We start from the raw sequence: 19171 nt of genomic DNA on the forward strand, positions 1-19171 counted from the left end.
GTACACTGTGCGCACAAATGTCGGAAAAGTTGTTAGATTACCCTGAGCTAAGGACGAAGAAGAACTGTCACAACTTTGGGGTTGTGACACACCGCCTACTTATTCCCATTTTTCTGACTGTTTTCAAACTGTAGTTATCAAATACTTTCGTTCAAGGACCTAGCTGATATAGTAGGCTTCACATTTTTGTCTCTTCGCCTCCTATCAGTTATCGTTTCCTCTACTCTGCGGAATTAATGAAATTCTTAAGGCCTTAAGCAGCTGCTTCTTGTTATTTCCCTCACAATTATCCTTATTGACTGTTGCGCCAATTTGGCCATCAGTTGTAGAGCCTAAACGAGTTTAAAGAATTTCCTATTCATAGGAAGTTTTCCCGCCCCTTTTGTTCACGGTGTCCATCTATGTCAAGGTCCAGAGATATCACGAATGTTTCAATGATTGAGCTTGGAATATAACAACCTCGCAATTTTATTGTTTCGCTACCTTATGTTTAAGATTAGTATTTCAACCAAGCGTTACCTTTCAAATTTGTATCAAAGGTTCAAACTCCCCCCCATCCCTGCGCACTTGCCACTTCTCATACAGTTTATGTAAATAGGCTAGTCGATTAGGCTAGTTAGGATTTATAATCCTCTTTCGTCTCTAGTGATTGTCTCAAAGGGACTATTAGAGACGATTCAACTCCTGCATACACATTACACTCCATACCCTTCGGAAGCAATGATTTGAAATTAAGAAACTTGACAGCATTGCACGGCGTTGAGCCCATGCCCCACATTGGGCATCAGCAGTTAATCACGAGTCTTCAAAGGGTGAGTGCGTTTCCCGCATTAGGAAGAGAAACGTGTTCCAACCGCATGGGGCGGCTATTAAGACTTTCCACCTTGTTTCCGACTCATGTGATCATCAACCTTACATTACTCGAAGCCATTTTCGTAATTGAAGTGATGTTCCTGACCCACGAGGAACGGGCTCGTTTGTTGTTCAAACCTCCCCTCAGCTCTTAAGGTTTCACCAAGAAATACAGCCATGATGCTGTCTGTCTATGAAATATAAGTGTATCACGCATCAGTAGCCACATCCTCCAAGTTTAGAAGCCCATCATTTGTTGGAACCGAAATTAAGGAGTGTAGTAAGCTTGGAGAGACACAAAAACATAGAGGCATTTATAAGATTTTTAGTTAGGATTCAAAGTGCGCAGGGCTAGCTAGGTAGAACTGGCAAATCATAGGTGTTTAATATGCAACATTTCATTTAAGTTATGTGTTCTTGTGTTTAATGTTAAATTATTTGGCATTCTAATTGTGTGTTTAATGTCAAATTACTTTCATTCTAGTTCAAATTACTGGCATTCTAGTTGTGTTTAATGACAAATTACTTGCATTTTAGTTGTGTGTTTAATGATAAATTACTTGCATTCTAATTCGAATTATTGGCATTCTAGTTGTGTGTTTAATGTCAAATTACTTGCATTCTAGTTCAAATTACTTGCATTCTAGTTGTGTGTTTAATGTTAAATTACTGGCATTCAAGTTGTATGTTTTGTGGAATTAACATGAAATTACTTGCATTCAAATTGTGTTTACCGTAGAATTAATATTAAAATAAATTTCTTCAAGTTTATTTGATTAGCCTAGGTTGGTGATTTACTTTATGAATTGTTACTTAATACATCCCCTTTCAAGTGTTGAAATATAGACACGCCGTTCAGAAGGGAGCGAACGTGGTCCCGGTCGGTGACTCGAATCTACTGGACCTTGGCTCCCACTGTAACTATCCCCCTTCGCCTATTCCTCAAGGCATGAGGATTCTCATAACCCCACATCTACAACTTCTCCTTTCCACTGTCCGAGGATTTTGTGACACGGTCCGCTCGGTGGTCCTTCGAACCGGATACTCGGTCTACTGCCTATGTACAGATCTCATCAAATTCATTAATTTGTGTAACCCTACAAATTCAACTAATCCGTGTGACAACTCATGTAGTAAATCACAGAAGGTTTTTCCTGCGCATAGGTTAGAAATTTATTTCAAATTGAAGTCCAAAGGCAAAGCAACTGGAGATATGACAGAATACAGTAGATGACCAAGATGTTTTCTGTGTCTCATCTTGCTCTAAGTGTTCTACAACAATTTGCAAGCCTGCCTTTGAAGACGTTAAACCTTTGATAGATTTTTTCAGTTCACTCCACTGAGCCCAGGTTTCACATGCAGGGTAAACAAGCCCTTCAATCACTAGGAGTCAGAATCTTCAGCTATTCTCACCTAATTTAGCCAGCCAATCAATCCCACTTCCTTGGGTATAGCTGTTGCCATATGTTGACAGCTAATTGGGGCCACATATGATCCAATACAATGGGGAATCGAAAGTGAAGGTTGGGTGTTAGGTGGAGGCCCAAGGAAGGAGATCCATTAAGAAACAGGCACCACAGACTCCCAACCAACAATTAACACCCAAACACAAGAGAGAGAGAAAAAAAAAAAAAAATGAAAAAAGAACTGAAACTGAAAAAAAAAAAAAAAATAATTTGGAGAGGGACCTGAGGCTGAGAAAATGGTATGTAAGGAAAAAGGAAACAAAAAAGACATAAAAAGACAAGTAGAAAGGAAATTAAAAATAGCTTATACCAATATAGATGGAATAACTTCAGGAATGAATTAATTAAATTATTATCTAGCCTTAGAAAAACCAGACATAATGGGAATAGTGGAAACTAAATTAAAGTGTACTCCACCACCCAACACTGTGGGACAAGGTTTATACAACTGCTGGACAAAAAATAGAAAGGATAAACAGGGTGGCGGAGTATTAATTTTGACTAATAAAGATTTAAATGTAACAAAAATAACTGAAGGAAAAAATAATGTAGAATCAATTACGATACAAGTTGAAAGCAAACATATGAAGAGTAGAAAATTTGTAGTGGTGTATGTGCCCCCCAAAACAAAGTCCTGGACAGAAAGTGATCATTCCAAAATATTAGAAGATACAAAATATGAATTAACTAATATACTGAAGGACAGAGGAAATACAATAATTATGGGTGACTTTAATTCAAAAGAAATATGTTGGGAGGAAATGACAGTGAAGGGTGGAGAGGAACTCTGGGGCAACGTCCTGCTCGACATGACCATCGAATACACAATGACTCAGTGGATAAAGGAAAATACCAGATACAGAGGTAGTGAAGAACCATCAAGGCTGGATTTAATACTTACGACAGAGCCTGAAATTGTCGATAAAATTGATTACAAAACTCTGATAGGAAAGAGTGACCATGTACTAATAGAATTTGAGTTGAAAGAACAAATGGATCAAAGCAGAAATGATAAACATAGAATAGGAAGACTAATGTACAACAAAACAAGTTTTGGGAAACTCAAAAAATTCTTTTGCAATGCGAACTGAGAAAAATTCCTAATGAAGAAACAGGGATGGATGAAAAATTGAATATACTAAAAGAAATTTATAATGAGGGAGGGAATAAATACGTACCACAACTAAAAAGGGAAATAACATACATAAAAAGATGGTACTGTACAACAAAAGGTGTAGTGAGGCTAAGGATAAAAAAACAAAGCTTGAAAGAAATGGAAAAGAGACAAGAAAACAAGCAAAAGGCTAATGTACATCAAACTAAGAAATGATTATGTAAAAATATGCAGAGTTGAAAAGAGAAACTATGAGAAAAAAATAATAGAAAAATGCAAGGAAGAACCCAAACTATTTTACAGGTATGTAAATGGCAAACTGAAGAATAAACAAGAAATAGAAAAGCTGTGCCAAGGTAAACATGTACATACAGAAGAACTGGAAATGGCTGAAATTATGAACAACCACTTCAAATCAGTATTCACAATAGAAAACTCACCTAACTGTAAGGAAATAGAGAGATATCCCCCTCAATGAAAGAAATAATTGTAACACAGAAGGAAATCAGCAAATTGGATACTGAAAGAATGCATGGAAGAATTAACAGATAAAATATACAATATAATTAAATTCTCACTTAAAGAAGAAAAAGTGCCACAGGACTGGAAGAATGCAAACATTGTACCGATTTATAAGGGAGGTAACAAGGAAGACCCATCAAATTACAGACCAGTCTCCCTGATAAGCACAGTAGTAAAAATTTGCGAAAAGGTCGTCAAAAATAGATGGGTTAAACATTTGTATGAAAAAACTATAATGAATCCAAATCAATTTGGATACAGACAAGGAAGATCATGTACAACAAACCTGATCTGCTTCTACTCAAGATTAATAGACATAATACAAGAGAGAGATGGTTGGGCAGACTATGCCTTTCCGGACCTACAAAAGGCATTTGATAAGGTACCACACAATAAATTAATAAGGAAGATAGAATCAATAGATGGCATCAGAGGAAAATTATTGGAATGGATGAAAGACTTCCTGACTGGGAGGAAAATGAGAGTAGAAATTAGAGATTATTTTTCAAATTGGGAAGAAATGATAAGTGGTGTCCCACAGGGATCAAGAAATATAGTATAATAGAATTTGGAAGAAGTAAAAACAGAATATTGAGAGATTATAGAATTGGTGAAGAAGAGGTAAAAAAAGTAAACTCTGAAAAAGACCTTGGAGTGATGATCAGCAAAGACTTGACACCGGATAAGCATATTAATAAAATAGTCGGAGAAACCTACAATTTATTGAGGTCAATAAAAGTGTCATTTGCCTATTTGGACGAGGAAATGATAGAAAAAAATTCTAACTACACTAATAAGACCGAAACTCTAGTACGCAGCAACTCTATGGACACCCAGTACCAAAAAGAATATAAAAAAATTAGAAAGAATACAAAGAGCAACAACAAAACTGGCACCAACTCTTTCCAAAATTACATATGAACAAAGACTGTCCAAATTAGAATTACCAACTCTAGAACAAAGAAGGGAAAGAGGAGACCTACTAACAATAGAATTATGAAGGGAAAGGAAATCTTAGATAAGAATGATTTATGGAAATGGGACAATGGAAAAACAAGAGGACACGAAAAGAAAGTAAAAAAAAAAGATAATTATAGAAGAGATCTGAAAAAAATAGCTTCCCACACAGAGTGATAGATACTTGGAACAAATTAGACAAAGAAACAGTGTGTGCAAAAACTATTCAAGATTTTAAGAAAAAAACTTGATGCTGAGAGATACAAAGATGGGTCACCACGAGCATAGCCCCCTTCCTGTATAATACAACTAGGTAAATACACAGCCTAATAAACAGTTCATTGAAAGAAGGAAAAGTTCCAGAAGATTGGAGAAGGGCAAATATAGTATCTATATATAAAGGGGGAAACAAGGAAGACCCTACTAACTATAGACCGGTCTCTCTCACAAGTAAGATAGCTAAAATCTGTGAAAGAACTATCAAAACTAGATGGGTAAATTATTTGGAAAAAAACAACGTACTAAATCCAAGACAATTTGGATTTAGACAAGGACGATCATGCGTCACAAACTTAATGTGTTTCTATTCAAGCATATAAAAAAAAATTGGAGAAACTTATAATTTAATAAGAGCAATCAAAGTGGCTTTTACATAACTGGATGAAGAAATGGTAAAAAAAATACTAGTTACCTTGATAAGACCAAGATTGAAATATGCAGCGATGATGTGGTCACTAAGTACAAAAAAATGTATAACAAAACTTGAAAGAACACAAAGAGCAATTACAAAATTGGCACCAACACTCTTAGAACTATCATATGATGAGAGACTAGCAAAACTTGAGCAAAGAAAAGAGAGAGATTTGATAACTATTTATAGAATCATGAAAGGCATAGAAACTATTGTTAGAGAGGATCTAATAAAATGGGACACGGAAAGAAAATCAAGAAAGACAGTTATAGAAGAGATCTGAAAAAGAACAGCTTTCCCCACAGAGTAATAGACATTTGGAACAAGATAGATGAGAAAGTGGTGTGTGCAAAAACAATACACGAATTTAAAAACAGTCTAGATAAAATGAGATATGAAGACGGGACACCACGAGCATAGCTCGCCTTCCCGTAAAATACAACTAGGTAAATACAAATCTAAAAAACAAATTAATAAATAAATAAACTTAAGTTCATATGTATATCTACCTCAAAAATGACAACTTAGGATACTTACATTCTTATGAGTCTACCGATACGGTAGGACCAGCAAATAACAATGAGAAGGCCAAAACCTATACCAATTAAACATGGGCCCCACAAGCCATCATCTAGACCACAATCACAGACAGATCTTTCCTTCAAATAAGGGCACATTCTGAAATATGAATGATTTTTTTTTATTTCCTAGCTAAACATTCTCAAAGATATGTATAAAAGATTAAATTCAAAATATCTAATAAATGATACAACAAACTCCACTAATTACTGTAATATAAGAACTAAATAATGGTGAAGCAACCCTTCCCCCTTGGGGAAACAGATCTGATTAACAATGATGAAAGTTTCTATGATTTTTTTATATTTATCACTGTACTAATAGAGATGGTGTGTGGAACAAGGAGGATGAGAGGAATTAGAAGGAAGGGTAGTGAGTGGTGGGATGAGGAACCAAAGAAGGTTGTAGAAGAGAAGAAGCAAGATTTCACAGATTGGTTACAAAATAGGGCTAGGGAATCATATGAGAGGTACAAAGAAAAGATAAGAGAAGTAAAGCATAAGATAAAGGAGGCAAAGAGGAGAGCAGATGTGAAATGGGGTAAGAGTATGACAAAAAATATTGAAAGTAATAAAAAGATGTTTTGGAAAGAAATTAAGAGGAAGAGGAGGTGAATCAAGTAGAGAAGAAAAGGTAAAAGGTGTAGATGGAGAGATGACAATGGAAGAGAAGGCAGTAAGAGGAAAATGGGCAGAGAATTATTTTAGGGAGCTGCTAAATGTGAAGGAGGATAGGGAGGGAAAGGTAGTTGCAGTGGGAAGTACTTAGAAAATGACTGTGATGAGTGAGGTAAATGGAGGAGAAATAAGGAAGGATGAAGTGAAGGCAGTTGTTAAGATGATGAGAACAGGTAAGGCACCTGGTCTGGATGGATGTCATGCAGAATGTCTGAAAAAAGGAGGTACAGTGATGGCGGACTGGCTGGTGATGTTATTCATTGTTTGTTTAAGAAAGGGTAGAGTGCTGGAGGAGTGCCTGTATAGTTTCACTTTACAAGGGAAAAGGGGACAAGTGTGAGTGTAGTAGTTTCAGGGGGATTAGCTTGTTAAGTGTATTTAGGAAGGCTTATGGGAGGGTCTTGATTGAGAGGATGAAGAGAGGAACAGAGGGAATAATTGGTGAGGAACAGTGTGGGTTTAGGACAGGTAGGGGTTGTGTAGATCAGATTTTTGTGGTAAGACAGATATGTGAGAAAGCTATAGGAAAAGGTAAGGATGTTTTTGGGGCTTTTATGGATTTGGAAAAAGCTTATGACATGGTAGACAGGAAGGCACTGTGGGAGGTATTGCAGATATATGGGATAAAAGGAAAGCTTTTAGGAGCTGTCAAGAGTTTTTACAAGAGTAGTAGAGCATGTGTTAGGATTAGAAATGGAGAGAGTGAATGGTTTGAGGTAAAGGTGGGACTTTGTCAGGGATGTGTTATGTCACCCTGGCTGTTCAATATATACATGGATGGGGTGGTGTGAGAGGTGAATGCAAGGGTGGTGGGTCAGGAATTGGAGATGGTTAAAGAAAATGGAGAAAAGTGGGAGATAAGCCAGCTGTTGTTTGTGGACAATACTGCTCTTGTAGCAGGATCAGAGGAGGGATTGAAAAAGTTGGTGATAGAGTTTGGAAAAGTGTGTGAAAGAAGGAAGTTGAAGATAAATGTGGGTAAAAGTAAGGCAGTGAGATGTACAAGGGGAGAAAGTGGTAGCAGATTGGAAGTGAGTATTAAGGGAGAGAGACTAGAGGAAGTGGATAGTTTTAGATACTTGGATTCGAATGTGGCAAGAAAGGAAGGAGTGGAGGTGGAGGTAGAATGTAGATTGAGAGAAGCGAGTGAATGCCTTGGTGAATTAAAAAGTGTAATGAGAAATAGACAGCTGGGAATGGATGCTAAGAGGAGATTGTATGAAGGAGTGATTGTGCTGATAGCACTGTATGGGGCAGAAACATGGAACATAAGAGAGGAAGAGAGAAGGAGTTTGAATGTGTTTGAGATGAGGTGTCTGAGAAGTATGATAGGGGTTACTAGGCTGGATAGAGTGAGAAATGAGGAGGTGAGGAGGAGAACGGGGGTGGAAAGGGAGTTGGGAGATAGGATGGATGAAGGAGTATTAGGATGGTTTGGACACAAGGAAAGAATGAGTGAAGAAAGACTAGTAAAAGAGTTGTGGAAGGCAGAGGTGGAAGGAGTGAACATAAGGGGGCAACCTTGGATGAGATGGATGGATGGGGTAAAAGAAGCTTTGGGAAAGAGGGGAATGTCTGTTGAGGAAGGATGGGAGAGGACAGAAGACAGGGGTGAATGGAAAATGGTTGTATATGGATGATGTTGTGATGTATGAGGTGGAATGGGTGGGGGATGGGGAGTGAGGGAGTATGTGTGAGAAAAATTTGATGCAGCCTGAAGGGATTTCTCCCGGTCTTCTCCTTTTGTCCATGAGGGGATGGAGAGGGGGGGTCGCCAATTTAATAAAGCGGCCTTGCTGTGGATGTGCTGTGTCTTGCGACACTGCTTTTGACCCAGGGCAGTGAACAAGATGCAGGGATGCCCCATCATCCAGGAGGTGCCAAGATAAGAAGGAGGGAAGAGGGTGGAGGGGAGTGGAATGTGATAGGAATGGAATGGGTGGGAGTGGTTTTTATGCCTTTGTTTTTTGGCTACCTCCCTTATAAGGAAAAAAAAAAGCCTTTGGTATATGTATGTATTAATAGAGACATTTATAATAATTTCTGAGTATAATACCATATTTCCACCATGGCTACCAAATAGTGTCCCTTCTCCATAGGATTTGGTGCTGGGTTACTGCTACTCCAAGATGTCTTCACCAATGCCATCAATAAATATCACTTGATGGTCACTGAATCACAGTCATAATAGGGTACATCTCCACTAGGAGAGCAGCAACCAGGGATTCAATTCTCTTTCTAGCTAAGCTGGATCTCCATCCCAAAACAAGTACAAACACACCGCTACAACATGTTAGGGTCTTTATACTTAACATAGTCTATTTAGTAATCATTCACTGTAGGATTTAGTAATAGTTCACAGTAGGATTGGTTTATCCCTTAAGGGATGACAACTCTTGTTCCCTGTCATGGTGGTTTAATATGGGTTGGTAAGTTTGAGTGGATGGTGTGAGGTACATGTGGAGTTTTGAGCACATTGGAATTGATATGGATATAAATGAAGCAAACCAGAGTAATGTGCAAGTTGAACAATTGCCTAGCACTTTCCAGGGATCAAACCCAGGTTTTCCACATTCAAGACAGGAATACTATTGACTGCTCCTCAAGGGCTCTTAATTGTATTTACTTAATTGTAATTTACAGGAAAAGAGATATATTTGGGTGGTGGATGGAAGGGTGGTAGATAGGGCATTAATGGACTATATAGTGGTAACCAGGGGAAGAGTATAAAGAGTTTTGGATGCACATGTTCTAAGGGGAGAGAATAGGGGAATATCAGATCATTTTTTGGTGAAAGTAAGTTGAGAGTGGAGGATAGATGGAGAAAGAGGAAAAGGACAGAAGGTACAGAGGTGCTTAGAGTAAACTGCTTAAATGAGAAAGAAAAGGAAAAGGAGTACAAGAAGCTGAGACATGAATGGGAGGGAGTGAAGGATAGAGTTGTTGTTGCTGTTGTTGTTCCCTAAACTGTCTGTCCGAGCAGTCCCATCTCCCCAAGGAATGCCACGGCCGAAAAGGGGTTTTCCCACAAATCTTTTGTGGAGTGTATGTTGTGTTGTTTGCATGCATGATTGTGTATAATGTAGTCTTCCATGACGTGTTGAATAGTATGGGGTGAAGTGTTACATCCTGGGCATTTGTCCACAATGTGGTCATCCAGTCTCTTCTGGTAGCTTAGAAGGGCTGGATGGTGGTCACATTGCAGTCTGGCCAGGTGGACTCTGTCCTTTTGTGGGAGAGAGGATTCAGAGGGATGGATATCAGGGGGGCTGGCATGCAGCAATGCGTTGTCTTTTAGTGTGTTAATGGAGCAGTGAGTGATGTGATTATGAATATGTTTCCGGAGGCTGGTATTTGGTGGTTTTGGAGGAAGAGATGAGAGTATTTGTGTGTAATATAGGTATTTGGGTGTTTTTTGTTTGTTTTGTTTTTCTTGGTGTGTGTGTAGGTGTTCTGCTATGTAGTGTAGCAGGTGTGCTATGTTTGTGGAGGCTGCAGCAAGTGCTTGTGTGCCTCTCATGTCAAGGTAATCTTTGACTATGAGGACTTTTGTTTCATAGTGTAGGTGGTCTGTAGGTGTTGTATATGTGCAGCCTGTAATTGTTTTTAAGGCTTTGTTTTGTATGGTCTGAAGGGTGTTGAGGTGTGTCTCACTGAGATTAGGTGCCCATGCAGGACTCGCATAATTCATCACTGAGCATATGCATTGTTTGTATATTGTAGTATTAGTTTCTTTGTTTTGTCCAAATGTTGTTCCAGTGATTGATTTAAGTGCATTGAGTCTAGGTGTGCATTTATTTTTTATGTTTGTGATGTGTTGTTTAAATGACATGGATGTATCATATGTTACACCAAGAATTTTTGGTGTGTGTGTGTGTGTGGTATTAGAGTGTTGTTGATATAGAGATGAGGAATGTATTTGTGTTCTTTTGTCCAGTTGGTGAGAAGTGTTGCTGTAGATTTGGCTGGGGCTATTTTTAGTCTATTTGTAATGAACCAAAGTAATTACAAAGGATTTATAAAGGTGGAGCATGCCAACTGGAGACCTTTTGGTCCATAGCTAGGTCAGATGCAAAAAAATCATAATAATGATAAATGAATGAATAAATAAGAACTATAATGTAAATAATACATAAAATACATTAATAAATGCATAGGTATAGTTAAATAATAAACAAACAGGTAAATAGTAAATAATAAATTTACATATAACTAATAATGAATGAGAATCAAGCAAATGATAATAAACAAATGGACAAATGATAACAAAACAAATAATGTAAAATAAATGATAATCATCACAGCATCTTGCTTAGGTGTTTATCTAAATGATTCTTAAAGCTTCAAACTGAACTACATTGCACTGCCTCTGCAGGAAGTTTATTCCATTCATTAACTACACATTTGGCAAAGCTGTTTCTACCCACTTCCAAATTAAATCTATTTCCTGACAGCCTTAGATCATTGTTTCTTGTCAGATTCTCATTCAGTGTGAAAATTTTGTCACTTTTGATTTTGTCAATTCCCTTTAGAATCTTAAAGACCTGTATGAAGTCACCTCTGAGCCTATGCTTTTATAGGGAAACAGATTCATATGTTTTAGTCAATTTTTGTATGATTTATTTTTGATATTTGGAATCAGTTTTGTGGTTTGCCGTTGTACTTTTTCCAATCTGTCAATGTCTTCAATGAGATTCAGTGGCCATACGGAAACAGCATGTTCCAAATGTGGATGAACTAATATTCTATATAGCTTGTTCATGAGTGATGGACTTTTGAACTCAAAAGATTGTGCAATCAGTCCTAGAATCGTAATTTGCTTTCTCCGAGGCTGAAATACAGTGCTTGGATGATTTGAGATCGTTACTGATAATTACGCTGAGATCCTTTTCACTCTCTACTTTTGTTAACGAATTTCCAAATAACTTGTAATCATACTGTTATTTTTACCTATGTGCATTACCTTGCATTTACTTGTGTTAAATTTCATTAGCCACTTTTCAGACCATTGCTGTAATTTATCTAAATCTTCTTGAATATCTAATTGGTTTAAGTGATCATTTGCCATTCCACACAGTTTTGTATCATCAGCAAATTTGGAAATGGTAGATTTTAGTCCATGGTCTATATCATTTATATATACTATGAATAGAAGTGGCCCAAGAACGGAAATCTGAGGAACTCCACTTGTAACATTTTTCCATCCAGAAGTTTTTCCATTTAAAACAACTCTGTTTTTAATCATTCAACCAATTACTAGTATCAAGGTATGGCTGTATTAATTCTGTGGCTTTGTTTGTGGTATGATGTGTACGTGTGATTGTTATGTTGTCTGTGTAGGAAGAGATCTATATTTCTAAGGTGTCTGGTGTGGGTATATTATACATGTATTTACATAGTTGTACCTAGTTGTATTTTACGGGACAAGAGCTATGCTCGTAGTGACCTATTTTTGTATCTCTCCACATCCAGTTTGTTCTTAAAATCATGTATAGTTCTGGCATTCACTGTTTCTCTGTTCAGTTTGTTCCAGACATCAATCACTCTATGTAGGAAGCTTTTTTTTTTTTTTTTTTTAGGTCTCTTCTGTAATGGTGTTTCTTTAGTTTCTTTTTGTGTCCTGTTTCTCTTCTGTCCCACTTTAATAAGTCATCTCTATCAAGAACTTCCATCCCTTTCATAATTCTGAAAATGATCAACAAATCGCCTCTTTCCCTTCTCTGTTCTAGTGTTGATAACTGTAATTTCTCCAATCTTTGTTCATATGTCAGATTTGACAGTGTAGGTGCCATTTTTGTCGCTACTCTTTGGATTCTTTCTAATTTTCTTATGTTCTTTTATGTGCTAGGTGCTCACGTTGATACAGCATATTCTAATTTCAGTCTTATCAGTGTAAGAACTATTTTTTTCACCATCTCCTCATCTATGTAGCCGAGGGCCACTTTCATCAATCTTAATATTTGTAAGTCTTTCCAAATGATTTATTTACATGTTTGTCAGGTGTCAAGTCACTTGAGATAATTACTCCTAGGTCCCTCTCTGAGTTACTTTTTTGACATCTTTGTTTCCAATTTTATATTGTCCCAAAACTCTATTTTTACTTTTTCCAAATTCCATAATGCTACATTTTTTAATGCTGAAGTTCATCTCATATCTCTGACTCCATTCCCATATTTTATCCAGGTCATCTTGCAGCGATCTGCAATCTTCTTCTGTTCTTCTGTCAGCAAAAAAGTTCATCGAACAATTAACTCCCTCATCCATATCATTTATGCATATGGCAAACATTAAAGGAGCCAAAACAGAGCCTTGTAGGATGCCACTTTTCACATCTTCCCATTTTGAATTTTTGTCTCTAAGTACCACTCTCATTTTCTCCCAGTTAAGAAATCCTTCACCCATTCCAACAGTTTGCCTTGAATTCCTTCTATTTTTTCAATTTTACTTATTAATTTTTTGTGTGGTACTTTGTCAAATGCTTTCTGCAAATCCAAGAAGGCATAATCTGCCCATCCATCCCTTTCTTGTAATATCTCAATCTCGAGTAAAAGCAGATTAGGTTTGTGGTGCATGATCTTCCACATCTAAAGCCAAATCGTTTGGGGTTTATTATTTTGTTATCTTCTAAGTGTTTGGTCCATTTGTTCCTGATGACCTTTTTGCATATTTTTTGCTACTGTGCTTGTAGGATCTTCCCTATTTCCTCCTTTTAAATATTGGTACTATGTTTGCATCTTTCCAACTTTGCAGCACCTTTCCCTCTTTGAGTGAGAAGTCAATTATCTTGTATAGTTTGTCTGTCAGTTCATCTATACACTCTTTCAGTATCCAATTTGCAATTCCATCTGGTCCGTGCAATTTTCTGACATCTAGGCTTTTTATTTGGTCTCTTCTTTCTTTTTGTGTTATCTTTATTTCTTTCATCATGGGTGATCTTTCTTGTTGTTCATCTTCCCAAGATTGTGAGCTCTCAATTGTAAAAGCAGACCTGAAATGTCTGATCACAACTTCTGCCATCTCTGTCATCTATGTATTCTTTATCTCCTTCATGCAGTTTCACTATTTCATGCTTATCCTTTAGTTTGTAAATTATATATCTGTAAAAGAGTTTAGGTTGATCTTTACATTTGTCTATATCCCTTTCATATTCTCTTTTTTTCTTTCCTGAGTATATTCACATATTCATTCCTAAGTTTTATATATGTTTGCCATTTAGATGTTTTTCTATCTTTTTCTATGTTTTCCAGGCTTTGTCTCTCCTGGCTCTAGCCTCACTACACCTTTAGTTAAACCAACATTTTATGTAAATCTCTTTTTGTTTCTTTTTTTGGTACATATTTATTAATTCCTTCTTTGTACTTTTCTTTAAATATGTTCCATTTGTCTTCCATCTTTGTTTCCTCTTTAGAGAATTTATCCCAGTTTGTGTTTTGGAATTTTTTTCTTAGTTTTACAAAATCTGTTTTGTTGTACATAAATCTTCCTTCTCTATGTTTATCATTCCTATCTACATTGTTCTGTTCTTTTAATTCAATCTCTATTAGTATATGTTCACTCTTTCCAATTGGTGTTTTATACACCATTTTGTTCACAATATCTGGTTCAGAAGTTGATATTAAGTCTAGTTTCGGTGGTTCCTCATTTTTATATCTAGTATTTTCCTTAACCCATTGCGTTAGGGTGTATTGAATGTTACCCTAATGTTCATCTCCCCCTTTAACTATCATTTCTTCCCAAATTATGTCTTTTGCATTGAAATCAAACAGGAGAATCGAGTTCTCCACTCGAAGGCCCAAAATACGGAAGACAAAACTAGCTATGAGTTTGGATGGAAAACGACAAAAAACAAGATTTGGATTAGTAGAAAAAAGTCCTCACCAGCCCCGATCACTTGCAAGAATTCGTTTCAAGTTCTAGCGAATCTGCAGGAAGAAGCAAATGAGATTCAAGAGAAGAAGGGAAGGGCAGATGCTGGATCCCTGCCCACAGGTAAGATTTTGGTTGTAGGAGACAGTCAAGTGAGGTACTTAGACAGGGCTTTCTGTGATAAAGATAGGAAACATAGGATGCAGGTGTGTTTCTCCGGCGTGGGGATAGATGTTAGAGATAGGATTGAAGAGTGTTTTGTAGGGGAAGGTAAGGACCCTATAGTTTGCTTAAGTGCCGGGGGTAATGATATAGGTAAGTTAGGGAGTGAGGAATTGTTTGCGTGGTTCCAGGATATGCTAGACAAGATTAGAAATAGGGGAGGTGCTCCTGTTGTAAGTGGAATCCTTCTGAGGCATAGAGTTGGAGGCATGTGGCATTCCAGGGCTATTGCAAAGAATTGCAGGCTGGCAAAACATTGTCAGGCCAATGGCCAATGGATGTGCATTTATTGACAACTGGGACCACTTTTACGGTAGAAACCACCTATATACAAGGGACGGGGTACACTTGTCACCCAGAGTGTTTCGGCTCCTTGTTGATTCCCTTGAGTGAGAAGTAGGCATCCTACAGGGTTTTTTCAGGTAGATTACATGAGAGTAGGGGGGGGAAGTATCAGGATATAGTTTAGGCAATAGAAACAACTTAGAGAGGGACTATGAAAAGAATCACCAAAGCAGGTGGAGGGAAGATAAACTTAAAGTGTACTATACAAATAGCAGAAACATAATTAACAAAAATTATTTGCTGCAAGGTAAAGCATGTGTAGAGAACTTCGATATTATAGCTATTACTGAGTCCTGGATCAACATGGCTGATAAACATTTCCTTCCAGAAATCGAAATAGAAGGATATAAGTTTTTTTTCACAAGGATAGGGTTGGCAGGAGTGGGGGAGATGCACTTTTCATTAAAAATACATCAACAGTATTATCAACAATTCGATTAAGAGGACTGTACAGAATCCATTTGGGTAGAGATTATAGGAAAGAATAAGAAAGTCATTAATGGCGTCTTGTACAGACTTCTAACCTCAGCATTGAGCAGACTGATCCCCTGATTCATGAAATTCACAGAGCGTCCCAGTACAAAAACATTGTGATCATGAGAGATTTTGATTATAGAAACATTGACTGGGAAACTTTAATAGGAGATCAGGAAACAAAGAAATTCCTAGATTTGGTGCAGGATAATTTCCTAACACAAGTGATTACCGATCCTACGAGAGGAGTAAATACTCTGCACTTAGTTTTAACTAATAATGAGCACATAATGAGTAACGTAAAAGTGAGAGATAGTCTAGGCTCTAGCGATCATCAAGAAAAAGATTTAATATTATTTGGGAAGAATTAAAAAGCATGAATAATGTCCAAGTACTAGACTTCAGGAGAGCAAACTTTGACAATATAAAAACCTATTTGAAATACGTTTCGGACATTGTCGAGTCTCCATGCGTGGCCGGGGGTCAGGTCATGACTAGAGGTTGGGTCACGGAGGGTGATATGCATACCTTGGGTCAGGTCATTTGGGGGCGAGGGCTCAACAGACAGGTCAGTGATTTGGATGAAATGTATAGCAATCTAACTGAATTAATTATTAATGCACAAAATACATTTATCCCCCTGAAGTCAATATGGAAAAATAGTAATACTCCCAAATGGATGACGGACAGATTGAAACATGAAATAGGAATGAAAAGAGGACTTTACGTTAAAATAAAAAATGGGGAAACACACCTTAGATCAAGATATAACGAAATGGCAAAGCTGGTTAAAAAGAATACATGTACAGCGAAACGTAATTATGAAATTAAGGTAGCTAGTCAAGCAAGATCCAACCCAAAAGGTTTCTATCATCTCTATATAACAAAAAATAAAGAAAGAATAGGACCAATTAAAAACAATGAAAATGTCATGATAGAATCGGAGGAAAAAATGAGTGAAGAGTTTAACAACTATTTTCTATCGGTGTTTACTGATGAGAGGTTAGATAAAGTACCTAACTGCGATCCGATTTTCAGAGGGGATGAAGAAAGTAGTCTATCTAATATCAGCATTAGTAAAGCAGATTGAAAGATTTAAAGCTACAAAATCCCCGGGTCCAGACGAAATTTTTCCGAGAATGTTAAAGGGGTGTAGATTTGAAATCTGTGACCAGTTAACTGAAATATTTAATAAATCAGAAAACACTGGTTTTGTGCATACTGCTTGGAGGCAAGCAAACATTGTTCCTGTTTTTAAGAAGGGAGATAGATCATCTATATGCAACTACAGGCCAGTTTGACATTGGTTATAGGAAAAATGCTTGAATCAATAATAGTAACTAGACTTAGAGAACACATCGAAAGACATAATTTAATTTGTGATTCACAGCGTGGTTTCTCCAAGGGTAAGTTATGTGTGACTAATCTTCTATCCTTTTACAATAAAGTATATAAGGCGTCAGATAACAATGATAATTACAATATTATTTACCTTGACTTTAGCAAAGTGTTTGATAAGGTGCTACACCAGAGACTACTAAATAAAATCAAAGCCCATGGCATAGGAGGAAAAGTGTTAGAATGGATTAGAGCTTGGATTAGTAACAGAAAACAGCGGGTCACCATACCGTATTTTCCGGCTTAAAATGCACATCGGGTTATAATACGCACCCATGCACTTCGTTATCTCAGTACACACATAGCGCGCACCGACGTATAACGCGCATGCCAGGAAAAGTCACTGGTGGCTAAAGCTCGTGAACTGCATGTATGCGACTCCTGCTTGCGTTGGTCCATTGTTTTGTGGGAAATTTGAGCCATGAAAAGTTTATTGAATACAAAATGTACATGAAAAATTTCGGATTTTTACAGAAAATTTTTAATTTACTATCCTGAGGGAACAATTCATCTTACAAGTTTTTATCACCGTGTACAAGTTTTTATCGCCATGCAGCAACAAACTATGTTTCGGTTCATAAGTGTCTTTACTGAAGTGACGTTTAGTTTAACAAACTCTCGCAAGAGGGTGTTTAGTGTAGGCTAGATTGGCAATAGAACTGTCAATCTCGGCCCTGATCTAGCATATTCCGGGTGAGGTAAAACGGCCAACGTTCATGATGTTGGTACCAGTGCTGTTTTACGAATCCCAAATAGTTGCATAGACTACGATAATTAATATTAGTAAAAATAAACCAATGAAATAACGGCGATTAATTATTTAGTATCATGTGAACGAGGTTTCATGGAGAAGTATTTTTCATTGGCTAAAGCCACTGCTGGGAAATCTGTTTATTTGTCACTAAATTAAGTGTCAGTTTAGTCATCAATCAGGAAACAACTAAGAAAAAGTCGGAACTACATGTACCGGTATATGACTCACGTTGTGCGTTGGTCCCTTATTACTTTGTAGCTTAAATAGTTTGTAGGAAATATGATCTAAAAAAGTTTATTGAAAGTAAAATATACAGAAAAATTTCGGGATTTTTACAGAAAATGTTCATTTTATATCTTGAGGAAATAATTCGTCTTTACCATTTTTTATTTAATACTGAAACAAAATACAGACTGTTTCGTTTTAGCTTTGAACCTGCAATGACAGTGGTGAAATAGGACAGTCTCTCATCGAGGTGACGTTTAGTTAATATAACTCCCGAAAGAGGGTGTTGTAGTCAGGTGTTTGACACGAGTTTATGAACGGCCTCAACGGAATTTGTACCATACCTAAAGTAAAGCAACAAAGCCAACATAAAAATTCAAACTAGGATGCTGTGAACATGGGCAAATATCATGAATTTTGATCATGTTTCATGGTGTTTAGGCCTATTTAAACATAAAGAATAAGATTCGATAGATACGTACCTATACCATACATACATACATATACCAAGGCTTTTTCCCCCTTCCAAGGGAGGTAGCCAAAAAGGGAAAGGCATAAAAACACTCCCACCCATTTCATCCCTAAATACACTCCACACCCCTCCCACCCTTCCTCTCATCTGAGCACCTCCTGGATGACGGGTCATCCCTGCACCCTGCCCACCGCCCTGGGTCAGAAGCAGTGTCGCAGGACACAGCACATCCACAGCAAGGCCGCTTCATTTAATCGGCGACCCCCCCTCTCCGTCCCCCCTTGCATATAAGGAGAGGACGGGGAGAAATCCCTTCGGGCTGCGTCAAAACTCACTCACACACACTACCCCACCCCCCACCCACCCCGCCCATTCCTCCCCATGCAGTCACAACATCATCCATATACAACCATTCTCCACTCACCTCTGTCTTCCGTCCTCTCCCTTCCTTCCTCAACAGACATTCCCCTCTTCCCCAAAGCCCCCTTCACCCCATCCATCCACCTCATCCTAGGACGTCCCCTCATGTTCACTCCCTCCACATCTGCCTTCCATAC

At 37.5% G+C, this 19171-nt stretch overlaps 1 protein-coding gene across 2 annotated transcripts in view; it reads right to left on the reverse strand.

Moving 5' to 3' along the window:
* Window positions 1-19171, reverse strand: part of LOC143019775 (uncharacterized) — a 102342-nt gene that overhangs the window by 16196 nt on the left and 66975 nt on the right. For both annotated transcript variants that reach the window (XM_076175758.1, XM_076175759.1), the window contains exon 5: window positions 6140-6280. In XM_076175758.1, the coding sequence (XP_076031873.1) occupies window positions 6140-6280 (141 nt within the window). The remainder of the gene's footprint in view (window positions 1-6139; window positions 6281-19171) is intronic.

The sequence above is a fragment of the Oratosquilla oratoria genome, chromosome 38 (genome assembly GCF_046742065.1).
Source record: "Oratosquilla oratoria isolate Oo_2021 chromosome 38, ASM4674206v1, whole genome shotgun sequence".
NCBI classification, from domain to species: Eukaryota; Metazoa; Arthropoda; class Malacostraca; order Stomatopoda; family Squillidae; genus Oratosquilla; species Oratosquilla oratoria.